At 41.3% G+C, this 22838-nt stretch overlaps 2 protein-coding genes across 2 annotated transcripts; both read right to left on the bottom strand.

The window, feature by feature from the left end:
* Positions 1-122: 122 nt before the first annotated feature.
* On the bottom strand, positions 123-18467 carry sos2 (son of sevenless homolog 2 (Drosophila)). The gene is made up of 23 exons (XM_065296340.2): positions 17595-18467; positions 15742-15867; positions 14287-14418; positions 14034-14198; positions 13429-13635; positions 12839-12982; positions 12616-12726; positions 11303-11401; positions 11083-11210; positions 10030-10685; positions 9333-9414; positions 8574-8696; positions 7749-7861; positions 7369-7591; positions 7167-7286; positions 6911-7073; positions 6676-6793; positions 3889-4061; positions 3695-3811; positions 3276-3537; positions 3147-3188; positions 2950-3056; positions 123-2113 (listed from the first exon to the last, which is right to left on the bottom strand). The coding sequence occupies exons 1-23, from the start codon at positions 17667-17669 to the stop codon at positions 1562-1564; spliced, it is 4038 nt and encodes a 1345-aa protein (XP_065152412.1). The 5' UTR covers positions 17670-18467; the 3' UTR covers positions 123-1561.
* A 390-nt stretch (positions 18468-18857) lies between these two features.
* On the bottom strand, positions 18858-22812 carry l2hgdh (L-2-hydroxyglutarate dehydrogenase). Its single transcript, XM_065296335.2, has 10 exons — positions 22591-22812; positions 22230-22345; positions 22000-22151; positions 21723-21854; positions 20605-20767; positions 20494-20528; positions 20258-20425; positions 20021-20178; positions 19400-19531; positions 18858-19316 (listed from the first exon to the last, which is right to left on the bottom strand). Exons 1-10 carry the CDS (start codon positions 22680-22682, stop codon positions 19121-19123), a joined length of 1344 nt encoding a protein of 447 aa, XP_065152407.1. The 5' UTR covers positions 22683-22812; the 3' UTR covers positions 18858-19120.
* Between the last annotated feature and the right edge of the window lie 26 nt (positions 22813-22838).

The following is a 22838-nucleotide window of genomic DNA, read 5'->3' as shown; positions in this document are numbered from 1 at the left end:
GGTGATCTCCATGACTGGAATGATTGATTTTTCAACAGAGCAAAAGCATGTTTAATTCATCTGAGAGAACAATGTAAAAAAAAAAAAACTTTAAAGTAACAAAAACGAATAAAAATCTTCAGTAGAAAATAAGACTGCGTGTTTATTAATGAGTCTCATGGAGAACATGGTACAAAAGCAGTTACAGGCCTTGAATGCGCACGCACACACACACACATACATACATACACACACACATACATACATACAGACACACACAGTGAGTTTTTTGGGATTTACTAACACTTCAAACCAACTAACTGACCAGTTAACGGCTGTAAAGCCTCAGTGGGAATACGCATACAGGATGTGACATCACTAACAGAACACTGCAGTCCCCTATGGCTGATTGCCACGAAGACCGTTTCCGTGGTCACTTCTATAGGAATTGCACTAGTGATGAAGCCCTTCCTGTGTGGACCTGGTTTGGTAGCTGGAGAGGACCTGAATGAGAGCAAGAGGCATGATTACAACAGAACATTCTGACTGCATCCCTGCGTCCCAAGCGTCACAGGGATGCGAGTTTGAGACGCAGTCTGATGGTTGTCCTGACCGGCCTAACATGGTAGACAGCAGGACAGCATCATAAGGTCACAGGATTGTGAGTTTCAGTCCTCTTTTCTGTAACAGTACTGCCCTAAAGTGCAAAAAGGCCCCGAACACTCACCGCACACTATTGAGAGACACAAATTTTACAATGGTCCACACCAAACACTCTACAACAGTGTGTGAATCTGGTGGGTCTCAGACTGAGATTGTCAGTAGATACATCAGCCATGGCGACATGGAGGGAAGTGACAGTATGAAGCCAGGGCAGATATGTTACTTTGTACAGAATACTTGGAGCTCACACGCACACACATGCACCGTGAATAGAGAGGTGTAACGCAGACATTTGTTCTAAGCAAGGACAAGGCAAATGATTTTCGGACATGTACAGAGATGTTTAGTTGTTTTGTCATTTTCTTTTGAAGGCACATTAAGAGTCTGGAGTTGAAATCTTGGGTCATAATAAGTATCCGTAGAGAGCTTGTGATGAAATGAAGAACTGTAAGTAGAGGTCACCTTTAAGGGGTTAAGACATCATATTGGCTTTAAATAGCGTGAGGACAAAGCTCTCACCAAATGTCAGAATTCACCTGAAGGGTACAATCTCAAGGTCACGACTGTGAGTTAAAGGCAACTGAAGAGAGGTGTGCTGTGGGCGTTTGGGTTAAACCCTGGTTGGCACAGTCACGCGAGATGCCAAGACCCTTAACCTGCAACCAAATAAACATCCACAACAGAGTCCGATGGTGTGAAAAGCCTATTTCCATCTCTAAATGTAGAGCAAACCAATGTTGGCCTGCCGTTGCCGTTGGTGATTACATGGCTCTGAATGCTGAACACAAAACAAGTGAAAATTCATGATAATCCCATGTGAGCGCTGACCGTCTTCAGGTTTCTACTATCATCCGATTGTCTGATTCCAGGTTAAACATTGTTAAAAACACATATGCACACCCCTGGTGTGGGATGCGATTTATTCGTTGTTGTCCCTGTTGTCCACTAGTGAGAGAGTGTGTATGGATGGCTGTGAAAGAGTGTGTGGTGTTTGAGAAAGTTCTCTTTTATAAGTCTTAGGTGGCAGTTTTGGTAGAGCCGGGGTGGAGTTGTGCCGAGGCGGTATGGGAGGGGCTGGAGTGGGTGGGGGAAGGTGGCACAAGATGGGCTGACTGAAGCTGGGCGTGCAGGGCCGCCGAGGCACCCGTGGAGAAGGTGTGCCGGGGGGCGGAGCGCGGGGAGAGGGCGTGCCAGGCGGTGTGTTGGGAGCACTGGGAGAGCTGGTGAAGTCCCAGTGAAAACGCCCCACTGGAGATGGCTGCAGGTTCACGGGGTAGTTGATGAAGATCTCGGGCGGTCGCTGTGGAACCGGAGGTGGCGTGTCGGGCATTGGATCACGAGGAGGTGGGGGAGGTGGGCTCGGCAGTGGCCCGTCCGAAGGCCCGTTTATTACTGGAACACGCGGCTGCAGGCGAGGAGGTGGTGGCAGTCGGGGTGGAATGGCAGGTGGACTTTCAGATCTGGAACTTAACTGGAACAGGACAGATTGCAATTACACGAAAGCTCCTGAAATATTATGGCTCTTTTCCATAGCATAGTACCCAACAGATTGGTTTGGATCGGTCGGGTCAGCTCAACTCACTTTGGCATTGAGTTTAGTAACACTTCGGAGTGGGAGGGATTATAGGCGTGTTGTTATATTTTCGTTGCCTACTGCTGTGACATCATACAACTGAGAGCGTTGTGGTACATTCCCATACGTTTATTTATTTCTCAGTCCTCAACAAAAATTAAAATTGACCACCACAAATAAATGTTTGCACATCGCGTTTTGTCTCATGTGACAGTTTCGGTACAAACACCTGTGGCGTCAGTCGATGCGCTCCGCTGAGCCTCATTTAAGTTGCATATACACATATAATGCTCAAGTGCGTTGCGAATGTGCCGCCACAAACTGCAAGTCTGGAAAAAACTGGTGTTCCTGATTCTCAACCTGTGGATGTTTTTCATCGCTAAAAGGGAGTTTGGGAACTTAATGCAGAGCACAGATGACAACATGTTTGCTAGAGACAGCGCAAGCTAGCATGAAGGTAAAGCTAATCTTTTACATTATAGCAATGACGCTGGTAATGACGATTCCCTCAGACCAATCAGTGATCGACAGTGTTTTCGCATCACGTTTTGGCATCAGCTTGTCTCGCTTGGTTAGAACCCCCGACCGAGGTGGTACTAAAAAAAAGCATCAGGTGCTGACCCAAACCAAACCGTGGGGTGCTATGCAATGGAAAAGCCCTATTATTACGTTGATGGTGAGAAGAAACCTCTCGTTTAATTAAAAAAATTCAAATGGGCATTTGTGTGCGATACCTTGGTTTCTGAAGAGGTGTCTTTCCTGCGAGGGGGTAGTGGAGGGGGTTTCAATGGTTCATCACTCATTAACTGATGTAAACTACCACAAGAGACAGACTGGAACTCTGATAAACAGGACAAACATGGTTTTACATCAGTGCCACATAAGACCGGCGGAGAAAACGGCTTTAATTCAATAAACACTAAATACTTACTGGAATGGGGTAGGAGAACTGTGGCAAATACACTGTTGCTACCTGCAAAGAAACACAAAAACACTATTTCAGCAAAACCAAAAACTTTAAAATCTCACTTCCCATACTATAAGCACAACTCTCTCTCACCAAAGGAGCTGTTCAGGTCCTGCTCCATAAACACAGAGTTGAGGTCAGAGCTGGCGGACTGTGGGGGGGTGGGCGTGTTAGGAGAGGTGGGAAGTGAAGCAGGGGTCTCAGGTTCGGTCTCTGCAATGCTCCTAAAAGTGATTTTATGGGGCGGTTCTCTTTCTAATGGCACCGGGTGACCCTTCAATGTTCCCCCTCCTCCAGCTGCCTGCCTCACCGGCCGAATGCCAGGAGACCTCAGAGAATACGTTATCTTTCTGGCCTATAGAAGACAACACACAAGAGTAAGACCACTCAACATCAATCATAATGACTTGAGTCCTATTTATAAACATATTTAGTAAAATGTCCAAGTTGAATAAAATTAGATTTTCAGATCGTCACTGTAGTCTTTTGGACTCTATTATATATACACTCACAAATCTGGTTGGCTGTCTGCAGTTGCGTGGTTCAATCTCTAAAGATTTGTTGAACAGGTAGTCAGAAAACTCTTTCTCGCTCATGTTTCCCATTGGATTCAGATTCTCAAAAAACCTCTGTAAGACAAAAATACTTTAGTAACAGTTCTATAAGTCAGTTAGAGATATAGGAGAGAGAGTTCATCAAGATGAACCTTTATATCGTATTCCACTCTGAGGCGGTACGGTTGGTTCTGGTATTGCTGGATTTCTCCAGTGATTTCTGCTACTTTGCGTCTCTTGCTGAAGTTGATCAACTCTTTTCCATCACGCTTTAGAAAATCTGGATTTCCCTCTTCAGTCTTCAGAATGTTAGTTAGGTAGATACCTGAATACCCAGAAGAAACAGACAAAAATCATCAGAAAATGCCACATGTTTTTCGCATTTAGGGGGTGTTGAATTAAATATAAATATGTATTTTAACTCTTTCCCCGCCATTGTCGAGTTAACTTGCCAATACCGCTATTATCCACCATCTTCCGCAACTTATAAAACTCAGAAGTATCGCCTAGGCCTAGGGCAAACGGCTATATGTCCGTGTAAGTTTTGAAGATTGCTCTACATCTGATCTCTATAAAAAGTCCTTCACAAAAATGTAATCATCTCAGCTTTTTGCTCAAAATTGTTTTTTGAAGAAACCTACCCATATTTGAGAGGTGGTAAAAAGAGAACTAATTAAAAGGTAGGATGAAAGTTTTTTTTTTTTTGAAAGCAGAGGGTCGGATCTTTCATTTGATATATTGTATGTTTATATACATCACCTAAAGGATTATTAGGAACACCATACTAATACTGTGTTTGACCCCCTTTACCCTTCAGAACTGCGCTTATATTTCTATGTGGCATTGATTCAACAAGGTGCTGAAAGCATTCTTTAGAAATGTTGGCACATATTGATAGGATAGCATCTTGCAGTTGATGGAGAATTGTGGGATGCAAATCCAGGGCACGAAGCTCCCGTTCAACCACATCCCAAAGATGCTCTATTGGGTTGAGATCTGGTGGCTGTGGGGGCCATTTTAGTACAGTGAACCTTTTATCATGTTCAAGGAACCACTTTGAAATTATTTGAGCTAGGGATGCACCGATACCACTTATTTGGAATATGAGTACAAGTACTTGCATTTCAGTACTTGCCAATACCGATACAGAGTACTTAATTAAAAAAAAAACATGATTTAAATTTACAGGTAACAGCTTTAGTCATATAATTTAACAAAAAAACATAGACATTTCTCAGACAGTGGTATTGATTCCAGGTATCGGGGGACTTTTAACGAGTACTTTAGAAAATGTGGTATCGAGGCCGATACCGATACCAGTATCGGTATAGGTGCATCCCTAATTTGAGCTTTGTGACATGGTGCATTATCCTGCTGGAAGTAGCCATCAGAGGATGGGTACCTGGTGGAAATAAAGAGATGGACATGGTCAGAATAAACAATGCTCAGGTAGGCCATGGCATTTAAATGATGCCTAATTGGCACCAAGGGGCCTAAAGTGTGCCAAGAAAACATCCCCCACACCATTACACCAATACCACCATCCTGCACAGTGGTAACAAGGCATGATGGATCCGTTCTGTTTACGCCAAATTTGACTCTGAATGTCTCAACAGAAATCGAGACTCATCAGACCAGGCAACATTTTTCCAGTCTTCAACTGTCCAATTTTGGTGAGCTTGTGCAAATAGATGAGTGGTACCCGGTGGGTTTTCTGCTGTTGTAGCCCATCCGCCTCAAGGTTGCGCGTGTTGTGGCTTCACAAATGCTTTGCTTCATACCTCGGTTGTAATAAGTGGTTATTTCAGTCAAAGTTGCTCTTGAATCAGCTTGAATCAGTCGACCAATTGTCCTCTAACCTCTAGCAAGGCATTTTCGCCCACAGGACTGCCGCATACTGGATGTTTTTCCCTTTTTCACACTATTCTTTTTAAACCCTAGAAATGGTTGTGCGTGAAAATCCTAGTAACTGAGCAGATTGTAACATACTCAGACCGGCCCGTCTGGCACCAACAACCATGCCACGCTCAAAATTGCTTAAATCACCTTTCTTTCCCATTCTGACATTCAGTTTGGAGATCAGGAGATTGTCTTAGGGACCACACCCCTAAATGCATTGAAGCAATTGCCATGTAATTGGTTGATTAGATAATTGCAAAAAATGAGAAATTGAACAGGTGTTCCTAATAATCCTTTAGGTAAGTGTATTTTAAGAAGAACTGGCTGGCAGGGAAAGAGTTAATAACATTCATGACATTATATTTACAATTGATTAAATCAAATAGTAGTCTTTCCTTTAAACTGAAAGCAAGCATGTTTTCCTTATGGAAGGTTTGCATTTATTAAATATGAGCTAATAAAATTTTAATATTTAATGTTCCTTACCTTACTTATGAAGTAAGCAGCAATTTAATAAGCGGGATAATGTAATGCCGATTGTTATCATGAAATAAGCACCCTTAGTGTGATACAAGACCCGACACGATAACAACTGGCTGCCTATACATTATCCCTTACTTATGATGCGTTTTGGTTGATTGGATCAAAAGTAAACAACACTAAATACAGGTGTAAAATGTTTTGATCTAGTCCACTTTCTACCATATTCAAGCATAGGCAAAAACGAATTTGACCTGATTACTTTTGAGGTAGAAACTCATGTGATAAAATATGTTTAAACAGCCACAAAAGATCGCCATTTGCTCATAAACCATCCCCTCACAGTAGTCAGGACAGAACCGCTCAAAAGAGGACAAGAAAGACAGATTAAAACACTATGTGCAACAGGAAATGTGTCTCTCGTCCACTTGTAATGCAATGGACCAAAACCCATCTTAATATCAGGTATAAACAAGGCCTTAGTTCATGTCAGTGGTCTCATGAACATGCAAATTGTTTAAATAATATGCTAGTGAGTCTCAAGCGGCACTTTCACCTACCAAAGAAAGGTACACAAGGTGGATTGATGGATTTGAGCTTGGCCAGATATTTCTTAAAATGATCCTGACTGAGCTCAACAGCTTCCTCTAGAATCTTCTTTTTCCTCTCAGGCACAGCCTGCATAAAATAAACAACAAAAGCACTTACTATTCATCATTTGTCTATCATTTCACATTATGGATATCATTATTTTATTATGTGTGCGCATAATAACTAAAAAAGTGTGCAGGTCACCTCAAATGTGTGGTCCAGGCGATACACGGGTACCGAGTTGATGGCGCTTACAATCTCTAAAACTCCATTGAAGTTATTAAGCTCTTGAAATACCTGCAGAATCTCAATAATACGAGAAAATACAGCAACCCTCTCATCAAAGTTTTCTGTCTCCACTATACACCTGAGAGAGCGTGAGAGAAATGAATTGACAATATTTAAAAAAAGCACATCGATTTGGAATTGTTCATAAATAACACAAGCTTTAGGTACTCACTTCTCAAACCACAGTGTGAGGTTGGTAGTGTGTCTAATCATCCTCAATAGGTTGGGGGAATTCTTCTCTTTATCTTCCTTTGTCCAAACACTTCCTACCAGCTCAGACGGGCGAACGGCTCTACCCTCGCACAAACACAGAATATGTAACACTATTCTTTCTTACTCTTTTGTGTCTATAGTTACAACTAGATGTGTCTCACCTGTACAGATCAGATTCTAGTAGTGTTAATTGCCGGGCAATTTCAATGGGATGAAGGGTCATGAGGTCAAAGGTCTCGATCTGCCCAGGGCGACTGATGTGCCATTCGATAGGTGGTGGCGGGCTCTCAAAGGTGATGTTGTGACTTATGCCATTAGACTGAGTTTGAATTTTACGTCTCATTATTTTACTGATAGACTCCACCCACTTACGCATGGATTTACCTGAAGATAAACACAGACTGTTACACACATCAAGAGCATTCGTGTTTGTGAGCGTGTCTCCTTTGAATTTGAACAAGTGAATTTGTATACATGTCAGATGACATTCTGTTTTATAAAATGGTCAACTACAGTTTTATTTGGTACAGGATTTATATACCTCTAAGCTGTGTGGTGCTGGTGAGGTACTCTTCAAGTCTGCGGCGAAGTTCGGGATCATTCTCAAAGTCATAAAAGTGATGTTCCACCCACTGACGGAACACATTTAGAACCCTAATAACACAAAAATAAACACAAGCATGTAAACAAACAGCATTATGGTTGATGGAAAGCAGGGCAGGGAGGGGTGATTTATGATATTCACTGAAATATGGATAAAAAGGTAAAGTGATAAATGGGTAAAACATCAATCCCCTAAATACACAAATGAATAATACTTTGCATAAAGCACATGAAGCTGATTTTTAGAATCATATCTGTAAAAGCAAAACATAACAACTCAGTACTATCGTTGATAAGGGCAAATTAGAGTGAGAGGGAAAATTTTGGCAGGAGATTTACTGAAAGGCGCACATTAAAAAAACACAGGTGCAAAAATCGCAATTCTATAAAGAAACACAATCTGCCAAGTAGGGCAGTCAAATGATTAATCGCGATTAATCGCATACAAAATAAAAGTTTGTGTTTGCATAATATATGTGCGAGGACTACTATATATATTTTAAAAATAAATTACACACACAAACGTACATTTTTAAAGCAATTAATTGCGATTAATCGTTTGACAGCCCCACTACCAAAATCAGCGCAAATGAACGTAAATTGATTTAAACATGCTTTTTTAAATATTAAATAATGTTGCAAATACCAGTAAACTGACGAGAGCAAACTTCAGTAAATCACATTGCCTGATTCATTTACATACACCCCATACATTTTTCGTCTGAAAGGATGAGCTTTGCAAATAAGAAAGCGTGTGCTTTACCTAAGTTGGACAGGTTGCACATATTCTCTACGAAATCTCTGGAGCTCAGCTGCCATTGGCTGCTCTCCATTCCAAAGTGCTTGCCGGTCCGCCTCTGATGGTTCTGGCTCTGGAATCTCAATCCTGGAATATCATGGAAACAAAATAACTAAATTACATTCATAAACCTATCAAAAACGAAATGATCAACCATAATAAGTGAAATCAGAAAAACTTTTTTAAAATATAAAATAAATCTTTGGTTTTCCCATAGTACGTATGTGAAGTTCTAGCTTAAAATACGATATAGATCATTTATTGTACCATGTTATACTAGAGGTCCATTGAATGCTTGAATCTGATTGGCTGATGAACATTCTAAGGTGTGCCATTATTTTCTGGGAAATGCATGGCGAACGTCCAGGCAGCTCTCGACCGCATTACAGTTCCATATCACTTTGCATAGTTACTTGTAATAACGGACTAACAAAAACAACATGACAGACAATTTTCCAAGGCAATAACAGCGTTTAGAGACGCACAGAGGTAGCCTCGTTCACACAATCTCACTCTCTCTGTCGCTCTCTTTCTAATAACTTCATTAACTGCATTAGAATGCTATCAACGGCTCAAACCTCCATTGCCAGCTTTAAAATAACATTTTGGACCAAGCAAAAGAGCCGTTGGATGAGACGCGGAAGAAATAGTCCTACTCACAATAGCGATTTAAGTACAAAAAAACAGACAAATCCCTTTAAATATATCATGTTATCGATTTACCTTTCAATCAGTAGTGTAAGCAGATCTTGTGGTTTACAGAAGGAGCGGTATGTAGTCAGAAACGTACGCACAAAATTTGGATCTGTGTGGGAAAAGACAAACAGCACAAATTAAGAAATTCATAGATAATACTAAATATTATCGCATCCATGGCCATTACTAGAAAGTGTAGTTATAGTGTATCTGTGGCATATAACAGGATTTACCACTCGATTTATCTTGTTAGCAATGAGTTGGATGGATTTAAAAAATATATAAAGGGGTGGTTTCGTGGACAGGAATTATCCTAGTCCCAGACTAAAATGCATGTTTGAGCTGCCTTTATTTAAAAACACCTTGTACTGATATATCTTAACATATATCAGTGCCATTGTTTTGTCTCAAGATGCACACTAGAATTGTTTTTTGCACGGTTTGTTTGAAAAAAACTACTTAAATGTCCTAAAATAACTAAGGTCAAGTCCTGGAATAATCTAAACCCTGTCCAGGAAACCGCTCCAAAGTGTTTAATGGAGCTGGGAGTACTGCATTCTTATTACTAGCTAAAGCATTGTCAAATTATATAACAAACATGCAAAGGGAATTGAAGGCCATTTATATTGTGCTGTACCATAACACAGAAAACTTGAGACTTGAAAGATTTCTGCTGTAATACAGATTTGAAGTATTGAAATCTTAGATTTACTTCATCCTGTACCTGCGTACATGTGGTACGTCAATCTCTCAATGAGCTTGACAACTGTCCCGGCTTTAATAATGGGGATTCCGGTTTTGCTCTGGGCTCCTTCCTCAAACACGATGTTCTCCTCAGAGTCCTGAACGGCAAACCGATAGACATCCGGTGATGGGAGCCTTAGCGGTTGCGCCTGTTCCTCACGGTGCAGGACGGTGTCCAGCATGCGGTCCAGAGTGGGCCGGTACTGCAGAGTGACCAGTGCAGCCATCCACGCGCTCTTTTCCTCCGCCGAACGAGCACAGAACACTGCACCGCAGTCCTCACGCCCCACCAGCTCAAATGCGTGCCGAAACTCCGGCGCATCTTCACGATCTACGATGCGAAACTTGCGTAACATGAACTTCTCCTTCAGACGAAACTCTGCCCCGCTGCCTGCCCCCGGCAACCGTGAGCTCTGGTTGGCTTTGCAGCTGATCATGAGACCATCGAACAGGAAGTTGTGTCGTTCGTGCTTGGCACCAGCCCTTAATAGTGCTCCCTCCATGATGAACTGGCTGCAGCACTGACCAATATCTTTGCCTTCCCAGCCATCAATACTCCTCTGGATGTCATTCATACGCTTTATAGCTGCCTGCTTACTGCGGGACGCACGGCTGTATAACCTATACAGAGGTTCCCTAAAAAAACAAAAAACAAAGGACGGATTCACATTTATGCATACGGCTGACATGTTTAAGCCCAAAGTATACTATGCATTCTCTAAGTGCCTGGAATTATCCGACTCCAAAACTAAGGAAGTCCTCACACTATGCATACTGAACTGTACCAGAGTACATTTAACCCCCAAAGTTTGGTTCGTTTGACTAGTGTGATCACTTCGTACTGTAACCGGGTGCTTAAACGTGCCCCTAGTACGCTTGCATAGTTCAGTTTGGTTCAGGGATGGGGTGCAATAGTGGGAGCACGGATCTGAAAGGTAGATGCTTGATTCCCTGGGATTTAAACCTGTGACCTTGGCATTGCTAGTGTCAGACTCTACCAGTTACAATGCAATGGAGACTTAGTGTGTGTTACCCTTGTTTGCGCCGTGGTTGGTGTTTCGCATAAATGCGTTCAATGCTGCTCTGTAGGTTGAGCAATGCCGTCTGAGCTTGTTTTAAACACTCTCTGTCATCCTGATCCTCGCTGCACTCCTGCAATTGCTACAGAAATGATCATCGCATGAATTTCAAGTATCGAACCAGATTACACAGCTCCAGTTTACTGACCGAATATTAAAGTGTTCATGACTCACCTGTAACAGTTCAAAGTAGTGCATGCAGTGGTAAACTGGAACCATCATTATCTGAGGAAGTACATACTGTACTGCCTCTTTAAAACCTTCTGCAATCGACTGAAACACAAACCACAGAAGACAGAAAAACATCTGAGCTTGTGCGTGCAGAGATGAGCACTACATCCCATCATGCATTTATGTGTGTTTACTTTGCAGATACTTTAAAGGATTAGTCCATTTTCTTTAAAAAAAATCCAGATAGTTTACTCACTATCATGTCATCAAAAATGTTGATGTCTTTTTTTGTTCAGTCGAAAAGAAATTATGTTTTTTGAGGAAAAAATTCCAGGATTTTTCTCGTTTTAATGGACCCCAACACTTAACAGTTTCAATGTAGTTTAAAATTGCAGTTTCAAAGGACTCTAAACAATCCCAAAAAAGGCATAAGGGTCTTATCTAGCTAAACGATTGTCATTTTTGACAAGAAAAATAAAAAATATGCACTTTTAAACCACAACTTCTCTTCTTCCTCCGGGTGTTTGACGAGCCAGTGCGACCTCACGTAAATTGCGCAATGACGTTGAAAGTTCACGTTACATATATGAAACACACATTTGCGGACCATTTCAAACAATAAACTGACACCAAGACATAAATTAGTATCATTCCACATACAACAACGTCGGAATGGTCCCCTTTCTTCACACTTGTAAACACTGGGGCGTAGTTTCACATACGTCATCCGTGACCTCTTGACGTGATAATGTATTACGTGAGGTCACGCTGGGATGTCACAGGACCGGAGGAAGACGAGAAGTTGTGACCTTTCAACGTCATTACGCAATTACGTGAGGTCACGCTGGCTCGTCACACAGCCGGAAGAAGAAGAGAAGTTGTGGTTTAAAAGTGCATATTTTTTTATTTTTCTTTCGCTAGATAAGACCCTTATGCCTCGTTTGGGATCGTTTAGAGTCCTTTGAAACTGCAATTTTAAACTGTTAAGCTCTGGGGTCCATTGAAGTCCATTATAATAAGAAAAATCCTGGAATGTTTTCCTCAAAAAACTAATTTTTCTCTACTGAACAAAGAAAGACAACAACATTTTGGATGACATGGTGGTGAGTAAATTATCTGAATTTTGTTTTAAGAAAACGGACTAATACTTTTACACAAAGAGACTTGCAAATGATCCAATTACAACACTGTTATTATTCATCATGAAGAATTTAATCGTCACAATGAGTTTAGTATTTTACATATTATTTTAATATGCTACCTATAGTAAAACAATACTCCAGTGAACCAAGAAAAAGCTAATGTTTGATGCCAACCTGAAAGTGCAGAGCAACAGTGGGGCGGGTCATCAGATTATTGAAATGTTGACAGAATTCTTTCGAGAGGATATCCTGAGACAGCGTTTCGTAGGGATCAAACGCCTGCTCCTGTACACAACATGCACAAACATTTTTAACACCGTCTAAAGCCCTCAGAGGTCTGTGGAAGTTTTATTTTTGTACGTTCATGGAGCAGGAGTGTCTTTGTGTTTATCTGTACCTCAGCGAGATCTTCGAAGCAGCTTCCAACAAGGGGGTGTGGACTTCCGTCGGCTGTCATCTCAACAGCATCCTCAATTAGGCCCAATAGCTTCACGGTCAGCTCGTGAACTTCCAGAATATTACTGAAACCCAGCTCAACGTCCTACACACATCAAAGACAAAAAAGAGAATGCAGAACAATTTTTTTAAATTGCATAAACCTTTCCCTAAATCAGAGCACCAATAATAGATGCGTGCTTTTGCTATCACCACTAATAATAAAAGCGTCTGAGCCAAGAAGAAACTGTTATAATGTTAGAAGCAGTGATTGATTTGCTACAGCATTAAAAGAACCGAGTCTTAAGCACTGCTCAGACTGATCACACAGACTCAAAGCAAAAATACACTAATCTGGCAAGCCTTCATGTTTAGGCAAATCAATTACATTTAAAGACAACTGCTGAGACACGGATAGCATCAGAGTGCTTTCTCTAATTTGAGGTATCAGAAACTAACAAACGTTATCAAACACTCCAAGAGAAATTACAAATGGTGTTAACACCACTTTACAGAGATAGCATCCATTCTGACTGGTCACGGCAAACCCACCTGAGCTGAAAAGAGTTTGTTATTGAACAGAAAGGCTTGTCGAAACACTTTGATGATGAGATCAAGTTCGCGCAGATATTGGCGCTCCTCAGCGATCTCCAGACGCACCAGGTCATCATACGTGAGAACACCAGAGGAAGAAACCTCCTCTATACTCTGGGAAACCAGTCCCATGTCCTCATCCTGGTCAAACATATCCATTAACACCTGAAAACATACAAACAATTATTTTAAATATAGCAATGATGTTTACATTTTATGTAACAAAGCATCCAATGACTTCACTGCTGTTACCTGCAATCCGTAACTTTGTTAAACATACAAAAATCAGTCATTGAGCATAAACATGTCTTCTTAGCTTACACATATTGACAAGGGTAAGCTTATGATAAATTATATACAGATTTCGTTGGAAATGTCAGTTGTTTTACAACAAACGTAAAGATAAGCACGTGAGGTAAAGAAAGACTAGGCGTAGACTTATTCGCAAGGATCAGCGTGCAGTTCGACTGATGCAAAATTGACCTCAGATTAGTAAACGCACCACCATATTTTTGTAACCATGCAATAGCCCTAAAAAACAGATGCACACATGTATTTCTGACCTTGTCAGCACACATGGAGACCGTGATGTCCTGCTGGCTGATCTCATAATGTCGAATGTTGCTCACGTAGTTTCCAGCCAGCTTAAGGATGTCGGCTGAGATGTACTCCAACACAGCCACGATATAAAGACACACATGATAGTCGATCTTATATCCCAGCACCTCCTGCACAAACAATACCAGATGTGACTTAGTATGAGTTTTGAAAGGATATTAAGTCGTATATTTAATGTATATTTAGAGTGTTTCACGCCTTCAATAGTGGATGTATTTTATCGACTGGTAACAGTAGTGGATTTCTTCGTTTGCGTTTCTCTATTGCTGCCTGAGCGTCTGCCATGGCCCATTTATCAATAGGATTCGGGAACGTCTTCTGGACGCGGTCCTGCAAGCACATAACAAACAGATCAAGTGACTGATCAGTTTTTTTCATATATTGTAGTCTTTTTTCTCTCCATCACACAGTGCTGGATTGTTTGCAATTGTGGGTGGTACATTCAAAATTTTGGATCAATTTATACGATTTTATATGAGGTAAAAGTACATATCACAATAAAATTTATTATGAATTCAACCAAATAAATTTATATATAAATAGCCATATGATAAAACTTATTTTTGTGGAATTTTTGTTTAATGCTTTATTTTATTTAAAGAATGACAGATGTAAACTAAAAGTTAAAATTACTCATAACAAAGTAATCGATACATCTGGTACAAGTGTACAAATTTTAATTTGAACATAAACTTCTGATTGGATGATCATAAATAATGTAACGCAGTCTAACACAGATATACATCAAAATTAGGGATGCACTGATACAAAATTCCTGTGCTGATACTGATATTCCATACATTAAATCACATGTACACATACCAATAGTTTAGCTTTTTACTCAAATAATGTTGCAAATGATGACGTTGTGAAATCCTAAAAGTGCAGGGAGTTTAAACTGTAATTCTTTTGTCATGATCACCCAACTCAAAATAATCACACAGCATGGGTTCTGATCAGTGGTGGCTCGTGACTGCTCATACGAAGTGCGCTAATTCAAATAGGTGTTCTGAGTGTCATGGGTGTTGCTTGCGTTTTCAAAAAATTTGTTTGTTGTATCACGTAAACCATGTGCATCATGTGTTTGGTCAAAATAAGTGCCTGCTGCACACGCGTCAAAACCATTTATGATAAAAGAGACACTCAAGTTCACAAAATACACACCAGACACTCCCTTTACAGTAAACTCTGATTACACATGAGATTATGCGAGTATCTGGCAAACGCGGGCGTCTCTTTTATCATAAACCCTTTAGACGCATCTGCAGCAGGCACTTGTTTTGACAAGACACGTGATGCACACAGGATCTCACGATGCGCAGAACACATATTTTGAAAAAAAGGAACCACACACACGATGGGCTACATACATGTTGTGACGAACTTCGCATCGAGCACCCTCGAAAAAATAAGTCACCGGCCGCCACTGGTTCTTATGTTTTCCTCCCTTTTTACTTGCCAGGATATAACATCCCTGATCAACAACTTTCAAACAACCGCAATGTCCGATAGTGGTAAAAAACGCTTTTATCTGCCAACATTGATTATAGGGCAATATATCTGTGCATCAATGTCACAGAAAAACTTTACTGGTTAACATCTTTCTACCACTGCAATAAATACTGGCCAATCACAGTGAGTGCGTGTATATACCTCAACATCAGTTACAGTTCTGGGCTGCGTAACACACAACTTGTTCAGGAGCTGTATTATAAGAGCCTCAATGTGCTGAAGTGCGTCTTCTTTAGCTGACAAGTTTGGATGCACTTGTAGCTGCACCTGTATATATAAAACATTAAAACATTACTGGAATGTTACAATAACTTTAATTAAACACCTAGACAGGGAACCACAAAACTCTTTGAACAGAATCGTTCAGACAAAAAGGTCAGATGGGTTAAAACAACTTCAGTAAAGAAGTCTGAGATATACATCTCACACATTTACAGTAGATACACATAACATTAAACGGTTATAAAGACAGGATGACATCATCTCGCATACGCAGACTAACTCTCAGTTGGGTGGACAAATTCAAAAACTCTCCTTCCCAATTTAAATCCCCCACCCCACCTTACTGGGCTGTGTCTTTAAATAGGAATGCAGTCTGTTCAGGTACTGTGGCAAAACCAGTTAGAGAGTTAGAGAGAGAGAGAGAGTTAGAGTGAGAGAGACGGAGAGAGAGCAGAAAAAAGACATGCAAATAGTAGCAGTCTAGAACAACTGCATTTGTGTTATGACAGGTGAATGGTGCAAGGTTAAAGGTGAGGACAGGTAGGTAGGAACACAGGTTTAATTCACTTTTACAGTCAACCAGCAAAATACAGACCAAGAACACAAGACAAATGCATGCACGCACAAATATACAGATGAGAGATGGGTTGTACTCTCTGCTCTAGTGTCTGGTTACATGCCGTCCTCCATTAGGCACTGAGAGCTTCTCTACTGGGACCCCACAACACACACACACAGATACAAACACACACACTCTACCCCTCTGTCCTCTCCAGGGATGGGGGGATGATAGTAGCAGACAGAGAAGTATTGATGTGGAGAATGGGAGAGTAGGCAGAGAAAATGAGAGATGGGAAAGAGAGAGAGAGAGTTTAAATCTAGAGTGAAAAACATACAGGACAAGAGCAAGCATATCATCTCTAGAAATGAAAAAATACACTCTATACATTCAAATCTTAAAGCTTTAGATCTGAAATAATAATAATAATAATATACCTAATAGATGTCTAGATCAATGTGCAACACATGTCAGTATTCCCAGACTGAGGTGAGGTCAGTCATTCTGGTTTAATTTGAAACAAAAATGAGCTCAGCAAATACTGGAATGAGCTGTGAATGCATTGCTAATAATTAAAATGTGTCTTATTGACTTCAGACTCTGCACATGTATTTATAAGGGTTTGCATTAGTTAAAAATACATTAGATATAGCTTGCATTAGTCTTTGGCTCCAAAACATTACCTGCTCTCAAGTTCACCTGATGATTATATTATGTGGCAATCTTGCATCAATGATAGATTAAAATTATCATGTTTTTCTGGCAGGAAAATCCCAATATATAACCATACTAAAATATGAAAACCTATAAATTATCCTTAATGTACTCAGATGATGTGCATAATGTTGATATAATACAATGATTTGTTGGGTCAAGAAAGCCCTACGCACCTCTATAGAGTCAAATCTTGCTATAGACAGAAATGTCAAAGTATGAACCTGTGTGGTGTTTACACACATTTTCAGTGCATGTTGCACAGCTGCATCCTTCAGAAACATCAAAACAGACAGTGCAACACAAAACAGCTGTGCAAATCACCATGCAGGAAAACAGGGTTGTTTTTTAGTGAACTCTATACTTTTCAGTTTTGCAGAATTACTCTGTAAAACTTCCTGAAGCCCCGATGCTCTTTCAACAATATAAGCATTTAAACAACTCCCAGTTGGACTCAATGGGACAAGCTGGGTCAGTTTGGTGTTTGTTGGGTCAGTACCTTTCGCAGCGCCTGTACGAACAGGCCTCGCCATCTCGCGCTGTTCTCCTCGCTGGAGCTGAAGTCGTGCTGCATGCCTGCGGCCGCCGGGCGCGCTGCTCCGCATCGGCCCCGCACACTCCCAGCACCGGGAACAAGCGCCTAACTTTAACCGCTGTCTCTCTTACGGCGCACACAATTGAACTCTACCACATTAACGAGCCAGTAAGACTTCTGGACATGTGAAACATATCCTATTATTGTGAGGAAAAACAAATAAAAAGCACATAAGCCGAGTGAGAGTGAAAGTGTCCGCGTCTCTGTCCTGTCAGAGCCGTTGGTGTGTCGCGGGTGTCTCGGGCTACGCTCGAGCGCTAATTAGCCGCTAACACACCGAGATTAGCCACACATGCTAAACGGACAGCTCGCCCAGCTGCTCAAACAGGACAGTCGCCGATAATACCATCTCATTCAGCGGGATGTCATGTCGTTCACACGCGGGAAGCGTTAAAAAAGAAGCGTTAATTGTCGTCTGGCTGCCGTTCGTCTCGCAATGTTGTGTCAGCCGTTAACAGCAGCACATCTGGCGGCGCGCGGCGGCTCTGTGGCCTCGAGACTCTTCATGAAGCGCGCGAGCAAGAGTTTCTCCAGTGCGAGACTGTCATGTTGTGGGAGTCCGTCTGTCGGGCATATTCCAGTCACACAAACGAGCGGACGCTACTTCGCCTAAATCCGCTATATTGCGATGAAAAGTAGAGTGCTAATTGCTTTGTTTTTGTTATTGGCAACGACCGACTCGTCCCGATTCAACTCCGCTGTGCTGCGCTCGTGTCCATGACGGTGTAATCACAGCTGCTCACTGCGCGCGCTTCCCGCATCTGCGCAGCCCGGAGGGGGGATCGCGCGCTGCGTGTGAGCGAGCGCGGTTACGAGTGGAATTCCCGAACACTGCACGCACATTAAATCTTTACATTTGATGACTACATAATTTTAAATATAGCAAAACTGATTTACTTAAGCATTTTAACAGAAATGCTGTTTTATTTTCTACTTGGTAAATAGGAGAACGCTTTAAAAAGTTGAAATACTTTAAATGGCACCTTCCAGTGGTACTTTTGAAGGCCATTTCAGGCATTTTTCTGTTATTTTTGTTAGTGCAAGTCTGAAAATCCCCCAAATTTCCAGACAAACACTGCCCTCTTGTGGTGCAGAGCAATATAAGCACAGAATGATGCTACTTTCGTAACTCAATTTTATTATTAGAATTCAAACTTACAAAATATATCTAAGACAATTTATCTTTATTATATTATCAGATTTATAAAGACATAATAACAGTTATCCAGAATTGTTTCTAGCAAATGAATCATTTTCAGAAATGAAGATGCATTATAAAAGAGCAGCACAAATCTCATCGCATTACTATAAAATATGACTAAAAAACGCTCTATTATAATAATGTTTCTCTTATACTCCATATCAAAGTATAACGATTGGAGTGTAACCATAGTGATGGCAATTACTCATGACATCACAGGCGGGCATGCCTACAGCAAAAATCTTTTTTCCAGTTCATCTGCGACCATCTCAGCAATGGCCAGCGAAGAGGTAGCTGCCGGTGACGGTGCATTGCGTACATGCAAAACACGGTTGCTCATCTCTCCCTTCCCACTGTCAAACACAAAGTCATCCACCAGGTTTCCATCAGCATCCAAAGCCTGTGCACGAACCCCCGAAGGACCCCTGCAAAAACAATAAAAATAAACAGTAGGAAAATATAAATGACTATTTTATGACCCTGCCAAAAAGTGAGTGTATGTTTATACCTGATGACATCACTGGGGCTCAATTCAGGTATGAACTTCTGCAAAATCCTAACTTGAGCGCTGGTAAACACACCTCTATACAACTCTCCCATTCCATACACAATGTTTTTCATTACCAACCTCTGCAGGCCACTAGAAACACACATGTACACACACGTCATGAACAAGAAAAAGTGTCTGTTTACAGAATATGCATAGTGTTGAATTTTTTTTACTGTGAAGTTAAAAATAAATGTAGTCTCACAGCGCAGATCAATGTTAGTTTGGACCAATTAGATCAATCTTGGGGCAGGATAAACATCTTGAGCATAGGGTTTGTACATTAGCAATGCTGTATAGTAGTTTAATGTGCCTATAAATGTGCCGTTAGCTCCCCTGTGCTCGGTGTCTGGCTGATTTTAACACAAGAAAGAGTCCTGTGTGAATGCTTCATAAGTATTTAAGTGCACTTTAAGCAGTGTGTGTGTGTGTGTGTGTGTGCGTGTGTGTGTGTGTGTGTGTGTGTGTGTGTGTGTGTGTGTGTGTGTGTGTGTGTGTGTGTGTGTGTGTGTGTGTGTGTGTGTGTGTGTGTGTGTGTGGCGATGTGCAACTGTGTTATATGTGAGTGCTTTTAGTACGTACCTGTAGGAGAGCGCATTAATGAAGTCTTGTGCGTTGAAGTCAAAGAGTTTATAGCCCTCTCGTTTAAATGCCAGCACTGCATTTGGGCCCAGCCAGACACTACCATCCATACGTGGAGTGAAATGCACTCCCAGGAATGGAAATCGTGGGTTCGGCACCTCACACCAAACACACAAAGACCTTCAAATGAAGTTCTCCTGAATCTTTGGATTACATATGTGGCGTGTTTCTACTCACAGGGTAGATGTTGCCATTAACTAGATAGTTCTTCTCCGGCTTAAGCACCAGGTAGTCTCCTCTAAAGGGAACTATACGCGGCTCTGGACTACAACCGGAGATCTCGGACAACCGATCGGAGTACAGTCCTCCACATGCCAACACAAACCGACTCCTCACCTCCTCTCCCTACACACAGACCTGCATTAAGGATTTTAAAAGGTACAAAATGCAATTGGCCAAGATCAAATTCTCACCTTTGAGCTTTTGATAATAATGGGATACTTCATCCCTAAAGAAAAGAATGAACAGATTGAAATTAGAGAAAATAATGAGATCCGACACCATGAATAGGTCATGCAACTCACCTTCAGCACTCCCGGCTGGGCTTTCGGCTGCAAGTGTGATGTCAGAGGCCTCAAAGCTGGTTATTACAGTGCCGCCTGCTTCCTGGAAGTCTTTACCATAGGACAAAGCCATTAACCGATAGTCAACAATACCTGTGTTTGGAGAGTCTAGCGCCATGATGCCCTATAAACACACAAATTATATCAAACATCATTTGTCAGACACGGTTAAAGAAAGCCCATAGTTAAAACATTATACACAGGGTTCCCACACCTTAGTTAACTGCAAATTCAAGGACCTTTCAAGGACTTTCCAGGTCCAATACCCTCAAATTCAAGGACTAAATGTGGGGACACATTTCAAGTACGAGCAAGGTGTTACCTTTTAAGATACATTGTTACAGTTCCATTTTGAGGGAACTCGCGCTGCGTCACTGCGGTGACACTCTGGGGATGCCTCCAGGGTTAAGTGCGTCTGAATGTGTATATCAAATTCAACCAATGGTGAAGCTTAACGACAAAGACAGGGTGACACGGGAGCCAGGAAGTATATCGCTATCTGAAATATTGCCAAAGACGGCATTACAGGGACCTAGAAAGTATGGCAAGGGAGACGCAGTGTCTCGTTCCCTTCTCAGGGAACAACAGTTACATACGTAACCCGAGATGTTTTCATGTGTCAAACACAACTATGCAAAAAAGCACTTTAGTATGAATCAACATTCGCATACAGAAGATATAAGCATTTAAAGCAAACAGTTTAGCACGTGTACTTAAAAGGCTAGAAATTTTATGATATTATCCTACACTACACATGGAATAATATGGATTTTTTTTCCAGAAAACTTCTTGCATAAACTAGATTCAAGCACTTTCAATGACCTTTATCTATGTATGTATATTTTTAAAAACGTCCCAGGGCCTTGAATTATTTCCCCCAGATTCACAAACTTTAATGGATTTCAAGGACCCGTGGGAACCCTGTATTCACCATAAAGTACATAGACGATAGTCATAATTTAGATGTACTTGATACAGCCGGCCTAAGGTTATCTGAAAACCTAGTGAAAGTAATTTTGCAATCAGCTGGTTATTGATCAATCCAATAAATGGCACACAAACAGAAAAAAATGTCTCACCCTGCAGTACGGTTCTTTCTCTCGGATGGCTTTGGCGTCAATCAGATTGAGATCTGGTACGTTGTTCTTCTGACCACGTTCGAACAGAGCCTTCAGACGAGGAACTTCCTCTCTGTTCACTGCTACTATAAGCTAAACATATACACACAGTCTAGATTCTTTAATGATCACTACATACATCTTCAAAAAATATAATGGGGTGTGGATTCAGGGTTGTGTGTTTTTTGGCCCAAACAATCGTAGGGAGTCGTTGAACATGCGTCTCTTAAATTCTCACCTTACCACATCTCTTATAAGGGACTCCTTTTTTCTGGCAGTACTGATAGGTCAGCATGGCTCCACGAACACAGAGTTGAGCCTTCAGGGAACCTGGAGTGTAATAAATCCCACTGTGGATCACACCACTGTTATGACCGGTCTGATGGAGAGCTGGGGAGAAAAGACGATAGAGAAGTGAATATGAAATCAGGGTGGATGGGAAGAATTACCTGGAACACAGACACCTACCAAGCTCCTTCTCTTTCTCCAGCAGAGTAAAAGTGAGGTTTGGGTGCCTGAGGATCAGCTCTCTGGCTGATGCCAGTCCAACAATCCCTCCACCGATAACAGCCACATCGAATGAGCTGCACGCACAATCATTTAACTAAATTTAGTTGCTTTTTAGACAACGACAACAAAGTTCATGAAATAAAACTTCATGTGAATGTTATTCTGCTTGCAATATTAACTTTAAATTAGTGTCAGTTACAGTAACCACACTGACTGCACTACAGTATGTACAATAAGCACACTTTGCTGCAAATAATTGTCCTTTCTTTTACTGTAGTGTGTTAAGGTAAGTACTTTGTACAGCTGCAGTTAGTCTCACCCGCTGTGATGTGCAGCTCTGCACGCTGCAGACTTTGATCCCTTTGAAAGCAAACGCGCGCACGCGGGAACGGTACCGAGTGTTCGGATCATTATAAAGCGTACGTTTTCACTCTTCGTTAAAGAACTATGACACAGTGATCAAAATGTTTGACATTGATCAAGTCCGGTTTCTCCACAGAACCCAACAGTTCTTCGCTAAACTTGCTAAATCGCTTCTCTGTTGACAGACACGCCCCCGACGCAAAC

The sequence above is a fragment of the Paramisgurnus dabryanus genome, chromosome 20 (assembly GCF_030506205.2).
Source record: "Paramisgurnus dabryanus chromosome 20, PD_genome_1.1, whole genome shotgun sequence".
Classification (NCBI taxonomy): Eukaryota; Metazoa; Chordata; class Actinopteri; order Cypriniformes; family Cobitidae; genus Paramisgurnus; species Paramisgurnus dabryanus.
Note: the sequence above shows the minus strand (reverse complement) of the source record. Positions and strands in the feature narration are given on the sequence as shown.

Coding starts and splice junctions, on each gene's coding strand:
- l2hgdh (XM_065296335.2), bottom strand. CDS start 22,682: ATGATCCGAACACTCGGTACCGTTCCCGCGTGCGCGCGTTTGCTTTCA. Junction 20,529..20,604: donor CCCAGCCGGGAGTGCTGAAG/GTGAGTTGCATG, acceptor TCTTTTCTTTAG/GGATGAAGTATCCCATTATT. Junction 19,317..19,399: donor AGCCCCAGTGATGTCATCAG/GTATAAACATAC, acceptor TTGTTTTTGCAG/GGGTCCTTCGGGGGTTCGTG.
- sos2 (XM_065296340.2), bottom strand. CDS start 17,669: ATGCAGCACGACTTCAGCTCCAGCGAGGAGAACAGCGCGAGATGGCGA. Junction 14,199..14,286: donor AAATACATCCACTATTGAAG/GCGTGAAACACT, acceptor TTGTTTGTGCAG/GAGGTGCTGGGATATAAGAT. Junction 12,983..13,428: donor ACAAACTCTTTTCAGCTCAG/GTGGGTTTGCCG, acceptor TGATGTGTGTAG/GACGTTGAGCTGGGTTTCAG.